The 23,252-nt window shown below is 37.7% G+C and overlaps 2 protein-coding genes across 3 annotated transcripts in view; both read left to right on the top strand.

Annotated features, from left to right (window-relative positions):
* Positions 1–907: 907 nt before the first annotated feature.
* Positions 908–2,673, top strand: LOC149144550 (deoxyhypusine synthase-like). 2 transcript variants are annotated; one of them, XM_089447435.1, is made up of 3 exons: positions 908–1,274; positions 1,472–1,639; positions 2,493–2,673. In XM_089447435.1, the coding sequence occupies exons 1-3, from the start codon at positions 1,038–1,040 to the stop codon at positions 2,550–2,552; spliced, it is 465 nt and encodes a 154-aa protein (XP_089303561.1). In that variant the 5' UTR covers positions 908–1,037; the 3' UTR covers positions 2,553–2,673. The 2 variants fall into 2 exon arrangements, with proteins under 2 accessions (XP_089303561.1, XP_089303560.1); XM_089447434.1 differs by having other exon boundaries at positions 912–1,274; positions 2,507–2,673.
* LOC149144551 (deoxyhypusine synthase-like) overlaps positions 2,595–23,252 on the top strand; it is a 61,404-nt gene continuing 40,746 nt past the window's right edge. Inside the window, exon 1 of the mRNA XM_089447436.1 lies at positions 2,595–2,724. The gene's annotated coding sequence lies outside the window, so the exon portion shown is untranslated. The remainder of the gene's footprint in view (positions 2,725–23,252) is intronic.

The raw sequence follows: 23,252 nt of genomic DNA on the forward strand, positions 1-23,252 counted from the left end.
CATTTATGATTGTCGAACAGAGGAAACGATGATTCAAACTGGAACAAAAATGCAAGCAAGGAACCCAGTAAGAGGGATAATACACTACACAGGGAGCTTAGTAAGAGGGATAGTACACAACACAAGGAACTAAGAAAGAGGGAGGGATAATACATAAATAAGATTGTTGATGAAATTTTACCCGACATGACAACAAGTATGTTCAACGTGCATCATGGAAGTAGGTAGTTAGTTGTTGGTCGTGCGATGCAAAAACCGTCACAATATGGAACTAGAAACAATAGGTGTATCACCAATTTTGCAGAGATCATGAGTACACAGAGGAACCAGATGTGAAGCGGAAAGAAGGGTAGGTATAAAAAAATGTGTGCCAGATGTCAGATGGAAAAGAGAAATAACATAAGTAAACTGATTAAAAAAATGCTTATCAACTTAAATATTTATTGTTAATAGATATAATAATGAATACAAAATATTAATTATGAAATAATTTATATATATATATATTTTAAATAATTAATTTATCAACATAAATATTTATTGTTAAATAATATAATAATGAATAAAAAAATATTTATGAAATAATTTATATATTTAAATAATTAATTTATTAGAATATCATATTTTTTAAATTAATTTTAAAACAATTTTTAATTTTAAACCATATAAAATTAATTAACTGCCCGTCTTTAAATTTTAAAAATAAAAAAATTAATTTTAATTTTCGAAAAAATAAATTTAATATTTAATTTTACCCAAGTTTTAAAAATTTACTTTTCACACAAACGGATTCCTCGGCTATGGTATGCCTTCGACAGATATAATAAACTAACTTTAACAAAATTATTATTTTAAAAATAAAATATTCCACAACACAATTTTGAAGTCAATTATAAATATTGTTGCAAAGGTTGTTTTAAATGCCTTTGGAAGGCTTGAACAGAAGCATTTTTTAAATGCAATAGGGCCTCATATTTGCACAGAGCACAGAGCCCTCCTCTTATTCACAGTATTCCCAGTGCATAGAATAGAAGAGGATGGGCTCAGAGCATACTAACAGTGTTGCCGCTCCCATGGATGCACCCGAAGGGTTGCCAATCTCCGCCCATGCTGCAGCCATGAAACCATCGGCGAAGCTGAATGACAAATCCACAATAGTGAGTGGGTACGATTTCAACCAAGGAATTGATCACGAAAAACTTCTCCTGTCAATGTTAACCACGGGTTTCCAGGCTTCTCATCTTGGCCGGGCTATTGTTCTTGTCAATAATATGGTAGGTGATACTAGCAGTAATATCCGATTTTCCTCATTTGCCTTTTTTGGGTGCTTATTGAATACAACGCTGGTTACACTTCCTGTTCATACGCTATATGACTTGGCCTCGGCATAAGCAATTCGACTATATTAGATTAAATTGTTTTGGTTATCTGTCGGTTGCTCATCATTGGATCCTTTCATTTCGTTTCATAGCTGGACTGGAGGCTAAGCGACGAACCGATTGAAGAAGGTTGCAGCGAGGAAGAGAGGGATCCAGCTTTCAGACAAAGTGTAAAGTGCAAAATATTCATGGGTTTTACTTCGAACCTCATCTCTTCCGGTCTGCGAGACACTATTCGGTTCTTGGCAGAGCATCGCATGGTGAGGCTCTGTCTACACTTGCCTAATGTAGAAGAATTGTTATAGCATTTTCCCATTTTCAATGTAGAAGAATTGTTATAGCATTTTGCTCTGTCTTCATTATTTTTTAAAGTACTTCCTTTAAACTCAAAAGAAGCATTGCAACGAGCCGTAAGAGGTTGCGCACCACAAGCAGATTGCTTGTATGGGCAAAACTGCCTTGAAGGGGCTAATCACTGAACATAACCTTTTATCTGTCAAAAATAGGGATTCTCTTCTTTCAAAACCACCCAAGACTTGGGGTTTTCTTCTATCAAAACCACCTGGTCCCTTTTCTTATTCATACTTCCAGGGGAATTGAACCTTGGTGGGTGGTCTGGCATAGCGCTGCATTCAGCGTGGGCAGCCTGGCATGCCACCGTATTCACTACAGAACCACGGTTCACGAGACTGTTAGCCATGTATTTCACATGCCGCATCTTGAATACTATCAGCCCATTATTTCTTGAAAATTCCCTCATCTTCCATCACCCGCTCTGAGTGAAATTAAAGAAAGTTAAATGCTGCAAATGTGTGCTCTGGTGCCTATTTTGACTTATCATCAGTATTAGGAGGAATATGGCAAAATTCTTACACATATGCATTAGAAGGCGTAATTATTATTAATACAATCCAGTTGTCCACATAAAGAAGCAATTGTAAGATTTCTGCTGTTTCTTGCAGCGGTAAATATCATTTTGCCTTTTTTTTCGCCTTTTTTTGTCTAGTTAAATTCTTTGTTATAGTGATGTTGCAGTACTTTTTCCATTCACGTGGTCTGTTGCGAGTTTGGCCACGCCTGCTCTAGTAACAAAGCTGCGATTCATGTTGGCAGAGAAATGTGTACAGGTTGATGTGCTGGTTACCACGGCAGGAGGGGTTGAAGAAGACCTGATTAAATGTCTAGCACCGACCTATACTGGTGATTTTTCACTACCCGAGCTCAGTTACGTTCAAATGGATTGAATCGAATTGGTAATCTGTTGGTTCCTAATGACAATTACTGCAAGTTTGAAGATTGGATCATACCCATTTTTGATCAGCTTTTAAAGGAGCAAAAAGAACAGGTATTTATGTAGCATTTTTTTAAGGCAACATAGTTATTTTATTTTTCTTATCAGTTGGCGTATTTTCCTGTATCTTTGTGTGTTTTTATTTACCTCGTTAATATCAGTTGTAATCAGCACCTGGAATCCATGGTTTGCAGAACTAGATGTCTTTTTAGGAGGGCATGGTTTGAATCAAACCCTCATTAAAAAATTAGTATAGAAGAGGGAGGTGTGCGGCTGCTAAACTGAAATTTCTTGACCAATAAGAGTAAGTCATAGGGAGATATCAATGGGGAGGGGTTCATGCCTACCTGCCTGTGTGCTTGTCCATGTTTTCTGGTTGGTAAAACCAATGAAGTTGACTATAAAAAGGATGAGGCTACAACAAGGGCCGGCAGGGATGAGTGTCTTGATTTTGGAAACAAAAGCTCAAGGTAACGAAATAATGGACAAAATGATTGTTACAAAATGGCTATACCTCACAATTACTCCTCATGATGCCACAGAACCAAGGCAACAGGGATCTCAAGATATGCAGCAACACCTGTGATGCAAGGAATAATTGAATTACATCAAGATATTTTTTCCTCCTAAATTCTGATTTTGGTTCATGTATCATGGATGTTGGTCTGTGGGTAGTGGTATTTTCACTATAGAAGAGATTTGAGCCTGCAGAGTATTGTTCATGGAACTACTATAGAAATTATTTTGACCATATTTCCTAGTATTTAATATTCCTCTGTTTATTGCTATACCATCATTTTCCCTGTTATACGAGATGCACGAGGCATATGAAAAGGATTTCGTACATGAGAATAATATAGCCAGGAATATTTCTTATTAAAAAATGGAAATACCCATAGAAAACAGAAAATGCCCATAAATATCTGTTTTGGGTGCTTGATGCAGAAAAAGACAGATATACTTCAGATAATGTAAAAAATTTGTACTGCTTGAGCTACTGTACATGTTTTGGCTTGAGGTCTTCTTTATACAGTGTTACAGCTAGAGATGAATAATCCCATAAATATATGACTGCTTTGGGTGCATGATGCAGAAATAGACAGATATATTTGGGTAATGTAAAAAATTTGTACTGCTTGAGTTACTATACTTGTTTTGGCTTCAGGTGTTCATTATAAGGTGTTACAACTATTAAGGAATATAGAGTGTTAAACCTTGGTTGTTTCACATTTTTATACCTTTTAATCATGTTATGTATTGTTGCTAATTAATGTTTTTTAGAAAGAAATTTCAGTTCTCCGAAATCTTTATCTGTTGCATATTCAAAAAGTGATTACTAGTCAATGGTTTTTAGAATGGGCATGAACCTACTTTTGATGGGGTGAATTGTAAAATAGAGAAAACAAAGAGAATTGTAGGATTGGAAATTAAGCACAAAGGTTTTCCAAAAGAGTACTGCATACAAATTGTAGGCTAAACAGAGTTAGTTGTAAAGAGCATTTGCAAAATTTTAGAAAAGTGCTTTTGCTTGCAAACATCATAACATAGTTATTACAATCAATGTCATTGACAAATTTCTAGAAAAGGAGAGCAGTTGCTCAGCCGTACAAGCATATTATAGGTATTAACATTAAACTTTCAACCATACCTGCAGCCCTGATTGTACATAAAGTTTCCTTTGGTGTTCCCTAAGTGGGATTATGATGCGATGAAGTGGTTTCCTTTGTGCTATTCTGTTGATATATTTGAGAGTTAGGATCCCCATAGAATTAAAAGGTAAATTGGGTTCCATTATTGCATCTTAGATAGAGTTCTTTTTTGATATGAGTATTTTGACCCATCATAATATAGTTTGTTATCTTCTCTAATTCATTTGATATAGGTTGATCCCATTTATGATCCTTTAAGGCTTTCTTTTTATTATTCTCGTTTTCAGGATCAGCCTTGACACTCCTACAATGTTTTGTTACTAGTTATACATTTGAGTCCTATTGACCCACTTTTTTGGTCATTAATAAAACTATCTTATTGTATCTTATCTTATTGCTTAATGAGCAAGAGGATTCTATTAATCATACAAGTAGGAATTTACAACTATGTTTAAAATGAAAATAGATAGCAGGAAAGGTGTACCCCAATCCGATTGGTCTCAAATGCTTGACCAATGACTAGGTGGACTAAATACACCTTTATGACAAAAATATTCTAGGTACCTAACTCTTAAGCATTATGTACCACCACAATTACAAATATCTAGGTGATTTAATGAAAGCTTAAAAAATTAATTGCCATAAAGGCTCACCATAGTGCACAAGTTTAGTGAGGGAAGTGTAAAAGTCATGTCGCAAGAGTACAAAAGAAAATCTATAGGGAGAAGAAAAGAAAACCTATAACTAGAAGAACGAGAAAGGTCCTATTTATCGTAAGGACCCAACTATTTTAAATACCATTGATAGTTAGCACCATTTCTTCTACTAAATGGAGCAACCCCTAGGTGGGTAGGTGATCCAAAATGGATCTACATAGTTTTGTATTGTTATATTGATTCTTTGGAATGTGGACGACATAATTTGGGAGTTGGGACCTACCGGGTGCACTTTGCATTAGATCTTGAAAATTACAACCATGAACCAAAACTAAAATTCATCTGATTTAGGGTCAAAGAAGTAGGATTTTAGTGTCCATGTCCTTGATGACAATTGCTCTGGAGGTTCCTATCACTTTCCATATGTTAGTAGATTTTCAAGAATGGATTGTTTGCCTCAAATGAAGTTCGTATTGAAACGTTATGCCCCTATCAAGGTAACAATCCAATTACTCCCCACATGGTCATGTGGCAATTACATTAGATCACCATGATTCAACCATGTGGAGTCAACAATGTATGGGAATGTGCCATAGGCTTCTATAAGTGCCATGAGAATCCAAAATCCTAACTTAAACAACAATGAAAGTCTGTTAAAGTTCTTGCCTAAAAGAGGGAAAGGAGTTCAACTTCTTTTGTAGTGATTTGATGTTCCATAGTAGAGCAATCACTGAGAGGAGTAGAGACATAGTAGAGCAAAGGAGAAATACCACCATATAGGGGATTGTAGCAGATCGTAATCTCTGATAACTCGGTAATGACCTTCATATTTTTATGTATTTTTCTTGTACTATCCATTGGTTAAGAAGAAAATAGTTACAAATCCAAAGGTCAACATGAAAAGGTTATAAAAGTGGTTGTAAGCATAAAAAATGACAGATGAGAACATGTAAAGGTCTGTTGATAATGGGAAGTTCAAATTTGCAAGGTTGGAATGTCAAGTAGTCAACATTTTCAAGAGTATGGTCTTACTAATGGTTTCTCTTACGAAAGAGATCAACCCTTTTTTGGAGCGTCTTGATTCCCATGAGAAATGACAAGAACGAGAGGGGTTGAGGGAAGAGAAGGAAGAAGCAGAGCATGTAAAAGGGGATTCTAGTAACCAATCTTCTTAGCACCTTTTAAAAGTGTAGCTGAGATCAAGATGAAGCCCTATGAGGTTGAGGGCTCTTTAATTAAGTAGAATTTTTTTCGTTCAAGTAGCGAATAGTCTATGTCAATGTTCAAAGTGTACAAGAGGAGCATAAAATAGCTTTTGTCAGGCTCAAGTTAGAAGGTCATGCAAAAACTTGGTGGGAAAGCTATATTGAGACCCCAAAAACTAGAATCAGGGAAAAAACTAAAGAAAAAATCATTTGACCCAAAAATATATAAAATGCTCAAATATTGAGTGAAAAAATATTTTCATGTAAACTATGGAAAATTCAAACCATTAGACACAAAATATACAAAGTTTTGTGATGTGTATTGTATGTAAAGATAAATATGACAAAAATGCATGAGTGCAATCTAAATTTGAACTAAAATACATAAACATAAAGGCCTTTATTCCCTCCACACAAATATAGTTTCCATAATTTGTTACACCTTGACCATATCGTTTTTCAATATATAAAATTCCATTAACTTATTATTTTTTTATTTCTCAACCCGATCCCTTTACATAATTATTATTGTTTTCTAACAGGTAAACCCTTTAGAAACTACTTATTTATTCCATGGGATCACTCTTTTCTACCTCTTAAGTTTCATTTGGATCCCCTAATGATAGGTGGAGCATGCACTCAAAATGTTGGGGCATTTCTCAACTCCAACACAGCTCATATCGAAACACTTATCTATAACAAAGAGGTCTACATCCACTACAAATGTGTGCAAGGGCCCTATCAACTATTGAAACATAAATGGTCACCCCAAATAATTTTTGGACGCTGCATCTAGAGCTGAATCCTACGAACCACAAGCAAGAGTAGTCCAAGAAGAAAAATCTCCTAGGTGTGGAAGTGGAAGACGAGATAGAAAGTAGTGCATAGGTGGATGATAAAATTGTTTGCACAACTGTATAGAAGGAGGTGAACCTGCGCAACTTCCATCACAAAAGCGAGAGGAGATGACAATGTTGTTCTATATCAAATTTAATCAAGTAGAACAAGGTAGATTCTTTGTTTTATTCTGGTTCACATGCCAACCTCATTGCAAAGGCTTTGGTAAATAAGCTTAGCTTTGAGATGTATGATCACCCCCCATCCACGCCCTTTAGTGGTTCAAATTTTATTAATGAATCAAAATTTGATGTAATGCATCTTGAAGTCTATGGTGTAGTGTTTGGTAGTCCCTACATGTATATGAGGGATGTGATCTTCATGGGAATGGTAAATCAATACCCATTGGTCAAGGATGGTAAATCTCTTATCATCATTGTACATAAGGGGAAGTCGAAGATCTCTTTGGTGAGAGCTTACCAAGCTAAGAGATGATTAATTCAAGCAAGAACTATGTACTTATCTTTTCAAGACCGAACCAAAATGACACAAAGTCAGTGTGTGTGTGTGTGAAGATATCATTGGAAAAATGTATAGAGTAACATAAGTGTTTGTTGGAAGATCTTTTACAATCATATAAAGAAGTGTTCTAGGAACCAAATGGTATGTCATTGAAAAGTGGAGGGTTTTATGAGGTACAATTATTGCCAAGTTTTCCAACATAGCATTGTAGAAATAGTCCATATTAGACTTACAAGATCACTCTCAAGAATTGATACCCTTTTCGTAGGATTGATGACTTGTTAGATTAGTTATAACATGCAAGGTACTCCACTAAATTGGTTTTGAAATTTGCGTGTCATGAAGGCCAAGTAGTTCACCATGTGGTTCCCTTATTAATTTAGTAGCAAAGAGGGATGACACTTGGAGAATGTGCATTGATTACAGAGTTCTCAACAAGATCAACCTCAAGAATTGATACCCTTATCTTGGGATTGATGACTTGTTAGATTAGTTATGGCATGCAAGGTACTCCACTAGATTGGATTCAAAATTTGCATATCGTCAAGTCCAGATCAAGGAAAAAGACACTTGGAAGATTGCATTTAAGAGGAAGCAAGGTCAACTTGAATGGTTAGTGATGCGTTTGGGTTTGAGTGATGTATTGACTACTTTTATGTTTTTAATTAAATGATGTGTTGTGCGCATTTGTAGATTCATTTGTCATAGTATATTTGGACAATGTTTTGATCTTTAGGTCTACTTTCGAGGAGGATGTTGTAGATTTGAAATAGGTGTTAGAGACATTGAGAAAACACCAATGGCTATTAAACATAGAGGCATGAGTTTTCAAGGCAATGCTTTGTGTACTTGGCATATGTGATTTGTGGAAGTGCGTTGAAGATTGATTCTACAAAGATTGAGGCCATATTTAACTGTGGTCCATTCCTACTAATGTTATTGTAGTTTGGAGTCTCATGGAAGCTACCCAATATTTTAGGAAGTCAATTTCACAGTGGCATTTTTAATGGTGGCAACATTATTTCATGTGTTAGCTAGTTGTAAGAGCTTCCATTGTGGTAAGGATCAATAAAAAGCATTTGAAAAAGAGAAGCAAAAGATTAGTTAAAGTTGGTCCTGGCACTACCTAAGTCAAAAGGCATTTGAAATGGAAATTAATGCCAAGGGTGGATGTTAATGTTAGTGGGAAGGTTTGTTTGATGTCATTTGGAGATGTTCCATGGAGCATTATTGAATTACCTTGGATATGGCAAGGAACTCCAGGCCTTGATGTAGGCAGGCAGTGAAGAAGTGGAAGCACTATTTATTTGGGAAGCATACAATTATGCAAACTAATTACTGGCTTATGTAATACTTGCAAACATGGAGTAGCTTCAATAATCAAGACATTTTAAGTGGATGTAATTTCCAAAACAATTTCTTATCTTATCTTACATAATGATCAAATATAAGGAGGGCGTTACCAATAAGTTGGCTGATATGTTTCTAGCCTAGGTCCAACTTAACTTTGGATCTATCAAGGGTTGATGGAAGAAAAAATACAATTGATAAGGGAGGCTCATACGTCATAAGTTTGCTAAACAATTTAGTGCTTGGAAGATTATGGCCATCTTGTAGGATATGTTTGTTGGCCCAAGATGCAGGAAGAAGTAGCTAGGTTTATGATAGATTGTATATTGTTTTGTACCAACAAGTCTAGTAACAAGGAGTAGGGACTATACAATCCAATTCCATCGTTGATAAGGCCATGGCAAAGTATAGACATGTACTTAGTTGAAGGTTTGTTGAGGACAAGAAGAGGGCATGACTACCTATATGTGGTGGTTGTAAGTTTAGTAGGATTTGTGTTCTTATGGCTTGTAAGAAAACTATCAAAGGGCATAAAGCAATGAGCTTGTTTTTTGAAAGGGTCTACGTGCACTTTGGGACACCAAGGAGCATCTTCTTTGGTAGATGTATTATCTTTCTTTGTTAAATTTCCAATACAAATTAAGTTTTATTTATGCCTCAATAATTTTTATTCCCCAAAAGTTATTAAATAAAATATTGAATTGTTGTGAAAGCAAAATCATTGGTATTTAACTTTTGAAATAAAACATTTGCAGGGGAATATAAAATTAGAGAGATCATTCACATCACAACAGTAAGTATACACCCATAACACTTTTCCTTCATTAAAATCCTTACGAAAGTTTGTGTCTAGTCTGACATAGAAAAAATACACACTAAAATGCACTGTTGGAACTTGTAACTTGGCTCCCATTGGAAAACTCGACCCAAGGAATTTGGTCCACTAGAAAATTGGCCTCGAAGAATTTGACCTTGGAGAAACTCAACCTCCACCACCATCTAAACAACCTTCTCATTTCCTTCTTGTACGACCCTTGTGCACTCAAGAAAATAGATCCATTGGATAAATCGACCTCTCCACAACTTGGCCTTCTTTACACTTCAGCTATGTTGACACCTAATCATCAGGATTGGGTGAATAGGTGTAACTGATGTAAATAAATAATAAGAAATATGAATAGTCACCGGGAGATGAAGTGAATAGTCTCTCCCTCATGTATATAATAAAGACCAACCTAAATGAATATGAATAAGTTGTTTTTGAGGAGTTACTGCCTGGTCTGACATGGTATCAGAGCCAGCGCCATTTTTGGCTTCCCTCTGCTTTGTAACTCCCTATTCTGACACTGAATCCTATGCAGACTGGCTAGCCTGGCAGCTTTGACGCTTCCACTGGCCTGCTATGCTGTTCCATCTGCTATTATTCTCTGCTCCATTGATAACTTTGTTTTTTACGCTGCTCCTACAAAACGCTCACCAAAAGATGGTTAGGTTTGGGTAACCGTATTGAGTGAATAGGCCCTAATTGACATTCATTCTTTGCTGGCTCGAGAGAAGGAGGCCCTGCTCCCATTTGCGCTGTTCTTGGTTAATCGTTGTGCGCTGTTCTTGAAGTCTTGACTGCTAAGGTTTTGGAAATTGCTAGTAATGCTGCCCGAGATGGTGCTGGTGGTGATGACAACCGTGGTGGAGGCAGCTGATATGAGTGCGGTGATTTGGTAAAAGCTGGTGTGTTTCATACATAAATGCTGTTGAATACACCATACAACACTGTCTCCAGTCTATGCATTGTTTTCATATAAGGCTGTCTCTCTCCACGCTGCTGGGCTCCACGCTGGTCTCTCCATGCCGCTGGCCTCCACGCTAGTCTCTCCATGCTGCTGGCCTCCACGTTGCTGGCCTCCCAACAATAAGCATTGCCTCCAGAAAAGATTTTGTACATGGATTCCCAAGGCTGATCCGTTTTTCTAAATTCCTCACAGGCCAGAGGAACAGTCTAATCGAGGTGACTGATTTGTTGGTTCTTTTACTGGTCAAAATTCTTTAATGCTTTAACACAGTGTGATGCTTCTCGGCCTTTAATTGAAGAGTGCGATGTGTGGGAACACTGTGAGAGTGCATTGAATGTTATATGAAGCGAGGATATCATGGCATATCAATATGAAGATAAATGGTGTGTTTGATTGGTATGTTCACCTGTTGTTGTGTGTTGAAAAAAAAATGTTTTGAAAGTCCATAGTTAATGGCTATGCATGAGACCATGTGCACAATAGTACTATTTTTCAATATAGTTTGAATACACTAAGTTTTTCATTATAGTACTATATTTCAATATAGTACTATCATACCAATGTCCCTTTGAATTGTAATTTTTTAAAATTACCACCAGAAGTACAATTTTACTGTATATTACCAGAAGTATTTTTCTATCAACAGAAGTATTTTTTTATAGTACACAAATTTTTGCCAGAAGAAGTATTTTTTACAGTATGCATTCAATCATATCTATTGTGGGAATAGTTCTTACTGGTAAGGAGAACTATCCTGAGTGGTCCCGGATGATAAAGCACACCCTCATTTTCAATGAGTTGTGGAAAGGAGTGTGTATTGGAGACAGAGACAAAGAGCCAAAACAGCCTACCTCAGACAAAGAGTTCGCCATCTGGGAAGATAAGAACAGCAAAGCCTATGCATTAATTGCAACATCTGTAAGTGAAGAGGTGAGTCGCCATATTTCGCCATTTTCAACTGCTTTCGAAGCCTTACAAAAGCTGAAAGAACTCTACGACTCACATTTTGCACTTGAAGTTGTTCAACTCATGATTAAACTCTTCACTCTTGAATTGCAAAATAATGATCCTCTTGCTCTTGCATCCGAAGTAAAATCTATAATGCATGATATCAAAGCCACTAAGGTTGAATTGGATATTCCTCTTATCGCTTTTCTCAAGGCACTTTATCCTACTTACTCCAATTATCTTGAGTCATTGCAAGAAAATGGAAATCTCAAAGATATTACCTTTGACTCTCTTGTGAAAAAATTTGCTGAAAGAGAGAAAGCTTTTGGAAAGAAGACAGCCCCTGAATCTTCTGAAGAGGTTGTGTGCCTAGCTCATAAAGAAAAGAATCCTGCTCAAGATTCTTCCAGAGGAAGAGGTGGTCGAAGAGGAAGAGGAAGATTTTTCAGAGGTGGGCGGGCAGGCACTCTCAAGGAGAAAATTCAGACTTGCACTGCATACGCTGCAAAAGAAATGGATCACATGATGCCTCTACATGCAAGTTACCATGGGACAAAATTGAGCAGCAAAGAAACCAACAGAAAGGTAAAACTAATGACACAGAAAAAGGTAAAGCACCTGAATCCGCTCATTATGTTGTGGCACAATGTAATATCGGAGTAAATGAAGACTTATTTAATGCTTCACTTGCTTCTTGGAAAAATGATTGGTTGCTTGATTCAGGAGCAACTTGCCACATGAATCATAGAAAAGATTTTTTTGAAGAATTTATTGACAATGTTGATGGAGCAGTATAATTTGTAGACCAATCAAAAATCAAGCCATCAGGGCTTGGCACAATTAGGCTTAAATTGCTTGGTCTTCCAGACTTTCTTTTGCAGCATGTTCTATATCTCCCACAGCTGAAGAGAAACTTGCTGTCCTTGGTCCACATCCGCTAGCAAGGTCACTCCATTCATATGTTTGATGGCAAGCTTGAGGTGAGAAAAGCATCTGACCACTCACTTGTCATGAGGGGAATAAAAGAAGAAAGGCTTCTCAAGCTGCAAGGTACCTCTGCTCGTGCACAACATTTCTCATACAATTCTCATTATGAAGAAGGTACACTTCCATCAAGTTTATTATGGCATGCTAGATTTGGACATTTGAACTATGACAACCTCTGTTTGTTGAAGAAAAATGGTGTTGCTGGTTTGCTTACAATTCCTAGGAAACTTAAGCAAGGTGATGTTTGCATTCTAGGAAAGCATAGCAAACAGTCTTTTCATGATTCACATTCAAGAGCACATAGAAAACTTGAACTCATTCATTCAGATTTATGTGTTCCCATGCTTGTCCCTTTTGCAAATGGAAATAAATATATGATATTATGATGACATTTATTGATGACTACACTAGAATGTGTTGGGTTTTATTAAAGAACAAATCTTATGCTTTTCAAACATTCAAGAACTTTCATACATGGATTGAAAATGATGCACAATCTCATATTGGCTCTATTCGCACTGATAATGGAAAAGAATACACTTCAAATGACTTTGAAAACTATCTTTGCCAACATGGGATCAAACATCAAACAACTGTGCCTTTTAATCCCCAACATAACGGTGTAGCTGAAAGAATGAATAGGGTGCGCTCCATGATTTTTTTTCAAAAATGTAAAGCTGATGTTTTGGGCTGATGCAGTTCTATGTGCTGTATATATAAAGAATAGATGTCCATCTAATGCTATTAGAAACAAGACTCCATATGAAATGTGGTATGGGCACGTTCCTTCGGTAAAGCATCTCAGGGTCTTTGGTTCCACCTGTTATGCCTTGATACCAAAGGTACATAGAAACAAACTTGGTGCAAGAAGTCGTAAGTGTATCTTCCTGGGGTATTCAAACACCTCCAAAGCATACCGTCTCTATGATGAAGTCAATAAAAAGTTTGTTGTATCTAGAGATGTAATTTTTATTGAATCATCCAAAACTGACAATGTTGTTGAGCGACAACTTGATCGCTTGGATAGATTCGCAAATGCAAAATCATTTCAAGAATTTGATAATCAGATTCCACATCTTGAAGGGGGGATTCCTATACTAGAACAACATGTGGAATCTTCTTCTGAAGCACTCTCTCCCCTGCATGAAACTCCAACAACAGATGATGCTTTAAGTGATGTGATTGATAGAATTGGGAGACTCAATCTTGATTCAGTCCCAACTCAATCAACGGAGCAGCCTAGACCATCTGAGAAAGGTCCTCCAAAGTGGCTAACAAAGACACTTGAAAGTGTTCATCCTGATGAGGTTGGAAAGACAGGAACTAGAAATTCAAACCGGCAAAATGGAGGTGATGTAGATGACTCTAATTCACCTGTTGATATGGATGTTTCTTATGATTGTGAATTGAATTTTTCTATAGATTTTGAACCAACTTCCTTCAAAGAAGCTGCTTCTCATGATGAATGGAAAGAAGCGATGCAAAAGGAGTATGATGCCCTCATAAAGAATGGCACTTGGAAGCTGGTTGATCCTCCATTAGGAACCAAACTAATTGGCTGCAAGTGGGTCTACAAGAACAAGTATAAAGCTAATGGCTCACTTGACAAGCATAAAGCCAGGCTTGTGGCAAAAAGTTTTGCACAGAAGGAAGGGGTTGATTATGAGGAGACTTTTGCCCCCATAGCAAAATGGGCTACCATCCGGACACTCTTTGCCCTAGCAGCTCAGAATGGTTGGAAAGTCCATCAAATGGATGTAAAAACTGCTTTCTTGAATGGAGATCTAAAAGAGAATGTTTTTATGTCCCAGCCTGAAGGATTTGCTGTGAAAGGACATGAACATAAAGTATGCAAACTTGTGAAATCCTTGTATGGCCTCAAACAAGCACCGCGAGCTTGGTATGAAAAACTAATTGAGCATCTTTTGAAACTCAATTTCAAACATTATGATCTTGATGATGCAACTTTATTTGTCAAGAAAGTTGGCAAAACAGTTGTATATCTTGTGGTATATGTAGATGATCTTTTGATGACAGGGAACAATGAAAGCTACATTGCATCCATAAAGAAGGAATTGGGGAAAGGTTTTGAAATGACTGATTTGGGCTATGTTCATTACTATCTTGGTATTGAAGTAACTCAACATCCGAAGTCCATATTTCTTTCTCAAAAGAAGTACATTGGAGATCTGTTGAACAGGTTTGGCATGACAAAATGCAATCCTCTTACTACTCCAATGGAACAAAACTTAAAGCTCACATCCATTGAAGGAAAAGAATTTGAGGATGCAACAAAGTATAGACAGCTTGTAGGAAGTCTCAACTACCTAACTACTACCAGACTAGACATTTCGTTTGCTGTTGGAATCCTCTCCAGGTTTATGAAAAATCCTTGTGAGGGACATTGGTCTGTTGCAAAAAGAGTTCTAAGGTACTTGAAGGGAACTCAAGGCTTTGGAATCAAGTATACACAGGTGGACGACTTCAGCTTGATTGGATACTCTGATTCAGACTTCGATGGAGACAAAGAAACTGGGGTATCTACTTCAGGATATGCTATGAGTCTTGGATCAGGAGCTGTCTCCTGGAGATCACGCAAACAATCAGTTCCAGCAGATTCCACAACAGAAGTAGAATACGTGGTAGCAGTTAAGGCAACAAAAGAAATTGTGTGGCTCAGGAAAATTCTTGAAGATTTGCAGGTAAAACAAGTACAATCAACTCCACTCATGATTAACAATACCTCCGCAATAAAGTTGGCCAAGAACCCAAAGTTCCATGATCGAACAAAGCACATCAATACTAAATATCATCTGATTCGACATCATGTTGAGGCCAAAACCATCCATCTCCGCCATTGTTCCACGAACGAGCAAATCGCAGACATCTTCACCAAAGCGCTTGGAAGAGAAAAACTTGAACGATTCAAAACGATGCTTGGACTCACCAACATCCCTTCAGATTAAGGGGGGGAATGTTGACACGTAATCATCAGGATTGGGTGAATAGGTGTAACTGATGTAAATAAATAATAAGAACTATGAATAGTACTGGGAGATGAAGTGAACAATCTCTCCCTCATGTATATAATAAAGACCAACTTGAATGAATATGAATAAGTTGTTTTCGAGGAGTTACTGCCTGGTTTGGCAAGCTAGTCGACCTCTTGATTTCTTGAACTCAACCTCTTGGAAATATTCTCGAAATTTCCTTGCATTATTCCTCCCTTCTCTTAAGTCTAGTGAGCCTCTCTCTCTCTAGACTTCCTCCACTTGTGTGTCTTCACCTCTCCCTTAGGCTTATTTTATAACTTCATTAAGCCAAATCCATAACCCTAATCTCTTAAGTGATTGACGGTCGAGATTATATCTTGCATCACTTGTGATCAACGACTAAGATCATTGTTGAAATTTGATGACTAAAATAAAAGTTTCTTGCAATCCCAACCAGGTTTTAATTTCACCTTATCACTCCCATTCAGTTAAACGCCCTTTCCCATAAACATACATTCAACATATAGAATTCTGGAAATGAAATTTTCAGATTAAAACACATGGGGCTGTCAACACATGTTGGAAATAAATATGGACATAACTAGACCAGCAACACACATAAAAATACACATAGGTTTTTGGTCAACTTAGACCCAGGCAAAACCCCTTCAATCTTCTTTGGGGAAAACCTGTTAGAGAGCTCTTCAAATTTATTTATTTGGACTGTCAACACATGCTGGAAATAAATATGGACATAGCCAGACCAACACCACACATAAAAATATACAGGTTTTTGGTCAACTTAGACCCAGGCAAAACCCCTTAAATCTTCTTCGAGGAAAACCTATTAGAGAGCTCTTCAAATTTATTTATCTTTCAAGTTCAGGAAAAATACATTTGCAGACAAAACAAAACAACAAAATACAACTTATCTCTTCAGCCCAAAACTCCTTGAAAATCGTGCCCACTTTGCCTCGATTTCCATGCCCACTTGAAGCTAAAAATATGTACCGTACATATATGACTGTAAGGATTGTATTGTACGGACTCCATATGGACTATACGGATTTTCGTACCGCTATATGGATTGTACGAATTTTTTTCATTATTATTATTATTTTTATCAAAAACTTCTCTCGAACAGCATGCAACTCACAACATTCAATGTTGTTCATACTGTACCTTATGCTGTCTTCTATGCCTTGATTTCCATGCCCAACTTTGCCTAGAAATCACTCCTTTAGCTTGCTGCAACAAATTTCTCCTTCAAAACTTTTCTCCAGCTCTCAGCCTCCTTTCTCCAATCTACTCATGAAGAATGAATGCAGTCTCTCTTTTCTTTCCCCCCCTTTTGTTTCCCTAAATGACTTTTGGGCAACCCTAAGATCTAATGGCTCAAATACATTTAAATCAAGGGACGAGAATAAATGTACATTTAATTCTCACTTTCTATTTTTGAACTCACCCATTAAATAAAGTACCCACATTGTACTTTATGTCTAAAGTCACTTTTCACTTTATAATTTAACATTGACTTTACAACTTATAAAGTCACTTTCACTTTATAAAGTCACACTTAGGAAAATAATTATTTTGGACACTTTTCCCTAGGTAGAGACTAACCCATGGGAAACCACTTGTCCAAGGTACATTAAAAATCAACAATCATATCTTAGTCATTTAAATAATTAAATTATTTATCCTTAGTACTTTCGCGTAATAGTCCACAATAATTAATTAAATTTAATTATTGTGCCTTTCCTAGGTCGGACTTAGGAAGTCATAAATCACTTACTCCACCAAGCAAGCACCTAAAGAGGCAATCAACCATCTTCGACATGCTAAGACACCAAGTCTATGTAGAAGACCTTTCGAAGCTACCAAGAACTTCAACACTCCCTCCTAGCAAGGAAGGGATTCTTCACCACCCCCAACTTGTCCTTGTAAAACACAAACTTCCCTTCCACTAGAGGCTTGGTGAGAATATTTGCCACTTGCTCCTCTGTGGAAATGTATTGCAATCTCACAACACCTCTTAGGTTCCTATCTTTTATGAAGTGATATCTGATCTCTATATGTTTGGACCTATCTTGAAAAACAAGAATTTTAGAGAGCTTAAGGCAACTATGATTATCACAATGAATCACCATTGAATCCAATTCAAGACCAAATAACCCTGTGAGCACCTTGCAAAGCCATATGGCCTCACTACCATGTACTCTGCCTCTATTGAGTTAAGTGCCATTGACTGCTACTTCTTGCTACACCACAAGATTATGGCTGATCCCAAGCTAAAACAACTTCTAGACGTGGATTTTCTGTCCACAACACTCCTAGCCCAAGCAAAATCTGTGTATCTATGCAAACTCCAACATATCTTAGTCCAAAGTCCATTGTACCTCACAAGTATCTCAACACATGCTTCGTTACCACCTAATGAACTTGTCTTGGCTCCACCATGAACTGGCTTAGTGTGTTCACAACAAAACAAATTTCTAGCCTAGTGTTGACCAGATACACCAAGGACCTAATCAATTGCCTATACAATGTGGGATCCATCAACTCTCCCTTAGAAGCACTTAGCTTCAAGCTGGTGGTCATAGGTGTAGATATCAACCTACAATCCTCCATCCAAAATCTTTTCATGATCTCAACTACATACTTGCCTCGCCTTAGGAATATCTCTCCTCACTGCTACCACACCTCCAATCCCAAAAAGTAATGCATTAAGCCAATGCCCTTCATCTCAAGCTTTGAAGCAAGGTCCTCCTTGGACATTCTTATGAGCTTCTTCGATTTTGTCAAGAAGAGATTGTCAACATAGAGGACTAAGATAAGCGGTTCACCCTTAACAAGTACATTTTACAAGTTGGAGTCCACTTCACTCTTGGTGAAGCCCAAACAAAGAAGATACCCATCAATCATGGCATACCATACAAGCGGAGCTTGCTTCAACCCTAAAAGGGCCTTCTTCAACTTGCATACATGAGACTCCCTCCCATGCACCTCAAAGCATTGAGGCTGCTCAATATACACCTCTTCCTCAATCACTTCATTGAGGAAGGCAATCTTCACATCCATATGATGTATCCTCCACTTCATTTTTGAAGCAATAGATATGATCACCCTAATAAATGCATATTTGGCAACAAGAGCAAATGTCTCCTCATAGTCCACTCCCTCCTTCTGGGAGAGAACCCTCTTGCCACGAACCTTGCTTTCTACTTCTTGACGCTGCCATCACCTGCATGCTTGATCTTGAAGGTCCATCGAGAAGTGACCCCAAACTTTCCCTTTGGCTATAATTCTCCACCATGGTATCCCTCTAGACTTGCTCATCTGTAACCTCCTCAAAATTGGAAGGCTCAGACTCACTGATGTTGCTCGACAGGGCCGAATAACTAGAAAATTTTGCCTGAAAGAGCTATTAGGTGCCTCCACATGGTCCTCAACATCTCTCAAGGTCTGTTTGGCCTAATGAGGGCTTTAGCTTAGTCCTCTTCTTTGTAGGAATGTGGACATAAATTGGATTGTCGAAGATGCACATGTCTTAACTTTGGTCTCACTCCTGTAAACATCTCCTCAGGAGTCTTGTCCTCTAATACTATGTGAGGACTTTTGTTTTGCTAATTAACAATTGTATTATAGACCTATGCCCATAAAAACATTGACAAGTCTTGATCATAGATGGTCTTGTTCTTCCTTTCGGCAACCCCATTTTGTTGAGGGTTGGGAGACTGTGAGTTCCTTCTTGATCCTTGCCTCCCTGCAAAAATCTTGAAACTCATTGGAGGTATACTTGTCCCCATTATCAGATCTCAGTATCCTAATCTTCTTTTCAATTTGGTTCTCCATAAGAGCTTTGAATTCTTGAAACCAATTGAAGACCTCAAGCTTGGTCTTCATGAAGTAGATCCAAGTTTTCTTAGAATAGTCATCTATGAATGTTGCAAAGTAGCTAGACCCTGTGATTGGTTCCACTGACATAGGACCACATATATCTGAATGCACCAAGTCTAGTATCCCCTTGGACTTGGTCTCACTATGAGGAAATGTTGTCTTGGCATGCTTTCCAAGCACACACCCTTTGCACACTCCCTTTTGCTCCACCTTGATCTCTGGAAAACTTGTAACTATCCTTCGTAATGTAGAAAGAACCCTGTAGTGTAGGTGTCCCATCCTCTTATGACAAAGCTCACCCTGGCTATCACTCTCATGTATGAGAGCCTTCACTAGTTGTCCTCTCAACAAATATAGGTTGTTGTCCTTGCTCCCAATTACTCGCCTCTTATTAGGATCAGTTCCTTTTGACCCAACAACTACTTCACCTCCTGTGAAGCTGACCTCTAGTCCTTTGTCCTCCATGGCCGAAACTGATAGGAGATTCTTTTCCAACCCCGGTACAAACATCACTTGGTTCACCTCCATGATACCCCCTGAGTCCATTTGAAACTCAATGCTGCCAATGCCCTCTACTGCATACTTGGTGTTGTCTCCAAGCTCCACATGTAGGTCTCTAGGCTCTTTGGCCATGTTGGTGAAAATATCTCGAGATCCCGTCATGTGACGAGATGCTCCACTGTCCACAAACCACACCCTTCTTGTAATGGTGCCAAAAAGACATGACAACAAGGCAAAGTTCTTCTTAAACTTCTTAGGCAACTCATCCATTTGTGTTGTGGCTGTCATAGATGTCTTTCCCTTGCCCTTCTTCCTATTTGGACATTGTCCGGCAAAGTGACTGAACTTACGACATGCAAAGCATTTTACTTTGCTCATGTCATTCTTCTTTTTACTTTGTGAAGATCCTTCTCCACTTTGGTTCTGCTTAGCCTTCCCCTTGCCCTTCTTCGCTTACACAACAAGAGCAAGTTCCTCATCCCCACCACTACTCCTATGTTGTTCACCAGTTATTGGACTCTCCCAAATTTCTTTCTAGATGAGGTCATCCCACAATCGGCTCGAATCAAGAAGCTGTTATCTAGCAAGGATCCCCTCCACAAATGTGGACCATTGCTTAGCACATCCCTTTAGAGCTACTTCACTAGCTCCGAATTGCTCATGGCTTCTCCCATAGCTGGTAGCTCATCATGAGCCTGGTAGATCCTAGTGAGATATGAGGTTACAATTTTTGATTTGTTCATCCAGATGTTGTTCAACGTCTCTTGCAGTGCCATTATCCTATTTTGAATTTTACTCCTATAAAGACTGGTTAAGGCTACCCACATATGACATGTTGTGTCCGTCCTTGTTATGTGAGGAATTATATGATCACTCACACCATCCAAAATAATACCCATTGCTTTCACATCCTTCAGATTATGCTCGATTGCTTGGGAAGGGTCAAAAGGAACCTAGATCTCTGTGTTTGCAAAATCCCACAAACCATTCATTTTCAAAAAGTAGTGATCAACTCCTTCCATGGACTAAAATTAGCGACCCTATCCAACTTGTCTTCATATCTCAACCTCATTGATGCCATTTCACAAATCGACCTTGGCCACAAAACCCTAGTTGCAAAACATAAAAAAAAATTGTTGTTGTGAAAAAGGAATAACGTGTGGCTGTAAAACCTTTGTGATCTCGGATCTCTCCTTCAGAGTTTCTATAGCTTTGATACATTGTTAAATTTCCAATACCAGTCCAAATTTATTTGTATGTCAACAATTATTATCCCCAAAAATTATTAAATAAAATCTTGAATTGTAGTGAAAATAAAATCACTGGTATTTAACTTCTGAAATAAAATATTTGTAGCAAAAAAATAAAATTAGAGAGATCAATCACATCCCAACACACCCATAACAATTTTCCTTTATTAAAATCCTCAAGAAAACTTGGGCCTAGACCGTTAGAAAAAATACACAAAAAAATGCATTGTTGGAATCTGTAACTCGGCTCCCACCGGAAAACTTGCCCTCCAAAAAATCGACCCCCTGAAGAATTCGGTCTTGGAGACACTTGGCCTCCACCACTAGAAAATTGGCCCTCTCCTTTCCTTCTCGTACGACCCCTGGTCACTAAAGTAAAATCGACCCACTAAATAAATTAACATCTCCACAACTCGACCTCCTCTGTGCTTCAACTACTCAACCTCCTGCAAATACTCTTGAAATTTCCTTGCACAATTTGAATCGTATTCTTTCCTTGAGGAATCAACTCAAGGACATTAAGATGAAAAAAAGGGGAAATTGTGCAATCATATGTCATGAGGATTTCCCAACCAAGGTTACTTGGAAGCCGGAGTGGAAGTGGGGAGTGACATTTTCAAAAGCTCCCGGTTTGGGAGCGAATTTTTATATAATATATATTTTGATGCATATATGTCAACAAAAGCATGTAGAATGATGAATTAGATATAAAAAACATAAAAACATGGATTACACCGTATAAAATCAATCATCTAGAAGTTATAATCTTCATCAACTACGTCCACAAGTTACACGTTGTCATTTATATAGCATGTAAGGATGCACATAACCAAAATAGCATAGAGTGTAATCCATCTCTGAATTGAAAATACATTAACAAATAGGATCTAGATGGCCTCTAACATCCAAAAAAATTGTGCTACAACAAATAACTACATATCATCAAAATCATTGCCTATCTTGGGATCTTTGTCATTAATGTCACCCTCTAAGCAATTAACATAAGATAGAAAAAATGTAGCATGTCAAGTCAAGATTTTGTTTGAGTGATGGGTACATTTTTAGTAGGGTCATGATAGAGGAGTTCGACAACCAATATCACTAACATGAAGGTACATAGAGGGCTTGATGCTCTTGATTAAATACGAGTACTGTTAAATTTGGACAACTAGGTCCAAACTCCATGTTCTGATGCTCAGATTAAGAGGCTAATATTTTTGTTGGATTCCTCTTTCTGAGAGGTGTAAAATCCATATAAAAATAGTCTTAATCCGATGAGCAAAACTTATATTTTGAATTTATTATTCTTAATAAATTATATGTGCAAAGGTCAGCCAGTTTTGTAATGTAGGCTCACATGCCCAACAGATGTGTCACACACCCTCATTGATGGATATATATATACAGGAAAAGTTGGAGAGAATTTGATCACGACACAACTCACATCTTCCTCTCTCATCCTAAAAAGTACGAGCTACTTGGAGGACGAATTTCAGCCACGTGGGAAGGACGAAGAGGATTTTTCTGCTGCTAGGGTTTCTGCTGCTAGGGTTTCGCAGAAGTTTGACCAGCGTTGACTTTGGTCAACGCTTGGTCCAAACAAGCTGAAAACTTGTGGGAGGTTCGATTTTTGAAGGCCATACTACCTGGCACAAAAATCGAGGTCAAAGGGTTGACCGTTTTGCTGCTGCGTTGACTTTTAGCTTGCTGCCCCTGCGTTGACTTTTCAGGACATCGTTGACTTTTGTAGAACTGACTTGGGTTGACTCATCTACTGGTTGGAGGGTTGTTGTGACACATGCTGGGCTGGCTGACCAAAGGAGACTTTGCTGGTTGAAGCATCCTGTTGACCGCCGAAACAAACACATACATTTTTCTTGTTTCTGATTTGTCTTCTGTAAGATCTGCTTATATGTTCTATCTGCATTTTGCTTATCTACTTGTATGATTGCTGTGAGAAAAGTGAAATTGCTCTTAGCATAGAACATTTTCAA

The sequence above is a fragment of the Pinus tabuliformis genome, chromosome X (genome assembly GCF_031772625.1).
Source record: "Pinus tabuliformis cultivar Carrire ecotype Pingquan chromosome X, CPIR1, whole genome shotgun sequence".
In the NCBI taxonomy this organism is placed as follows: Eukaryota; Viridiplantae; Streptophyta; class Pinopsida; order Pinales; family Pinaceae; genus Pinus; species Pinus tabuliformis.

Coding starts and splice junctions, on each gene's coding strand:
- LOC149144550 (XM_089447434.1), top strand. CDS start 1,038: ATGGGCTCAGAGCATACTAACAGTGTTGCCGCTCCCATGGATGCACCC. Junction 1,275..1,471: donor TTGTTCTTGTCAATAATATG/GTAGGTGATACT, acceptor TTCGTTTCATAG/CTGGACTGGAGGCTAAGCGA. Junction 1,640..2,506: donor TCTTGGCAGAGCATCGCATG/GTGAGGCTCTGT, acceptor AAATGTGTACAG/GTTGATGTGCTGGTTACCAC.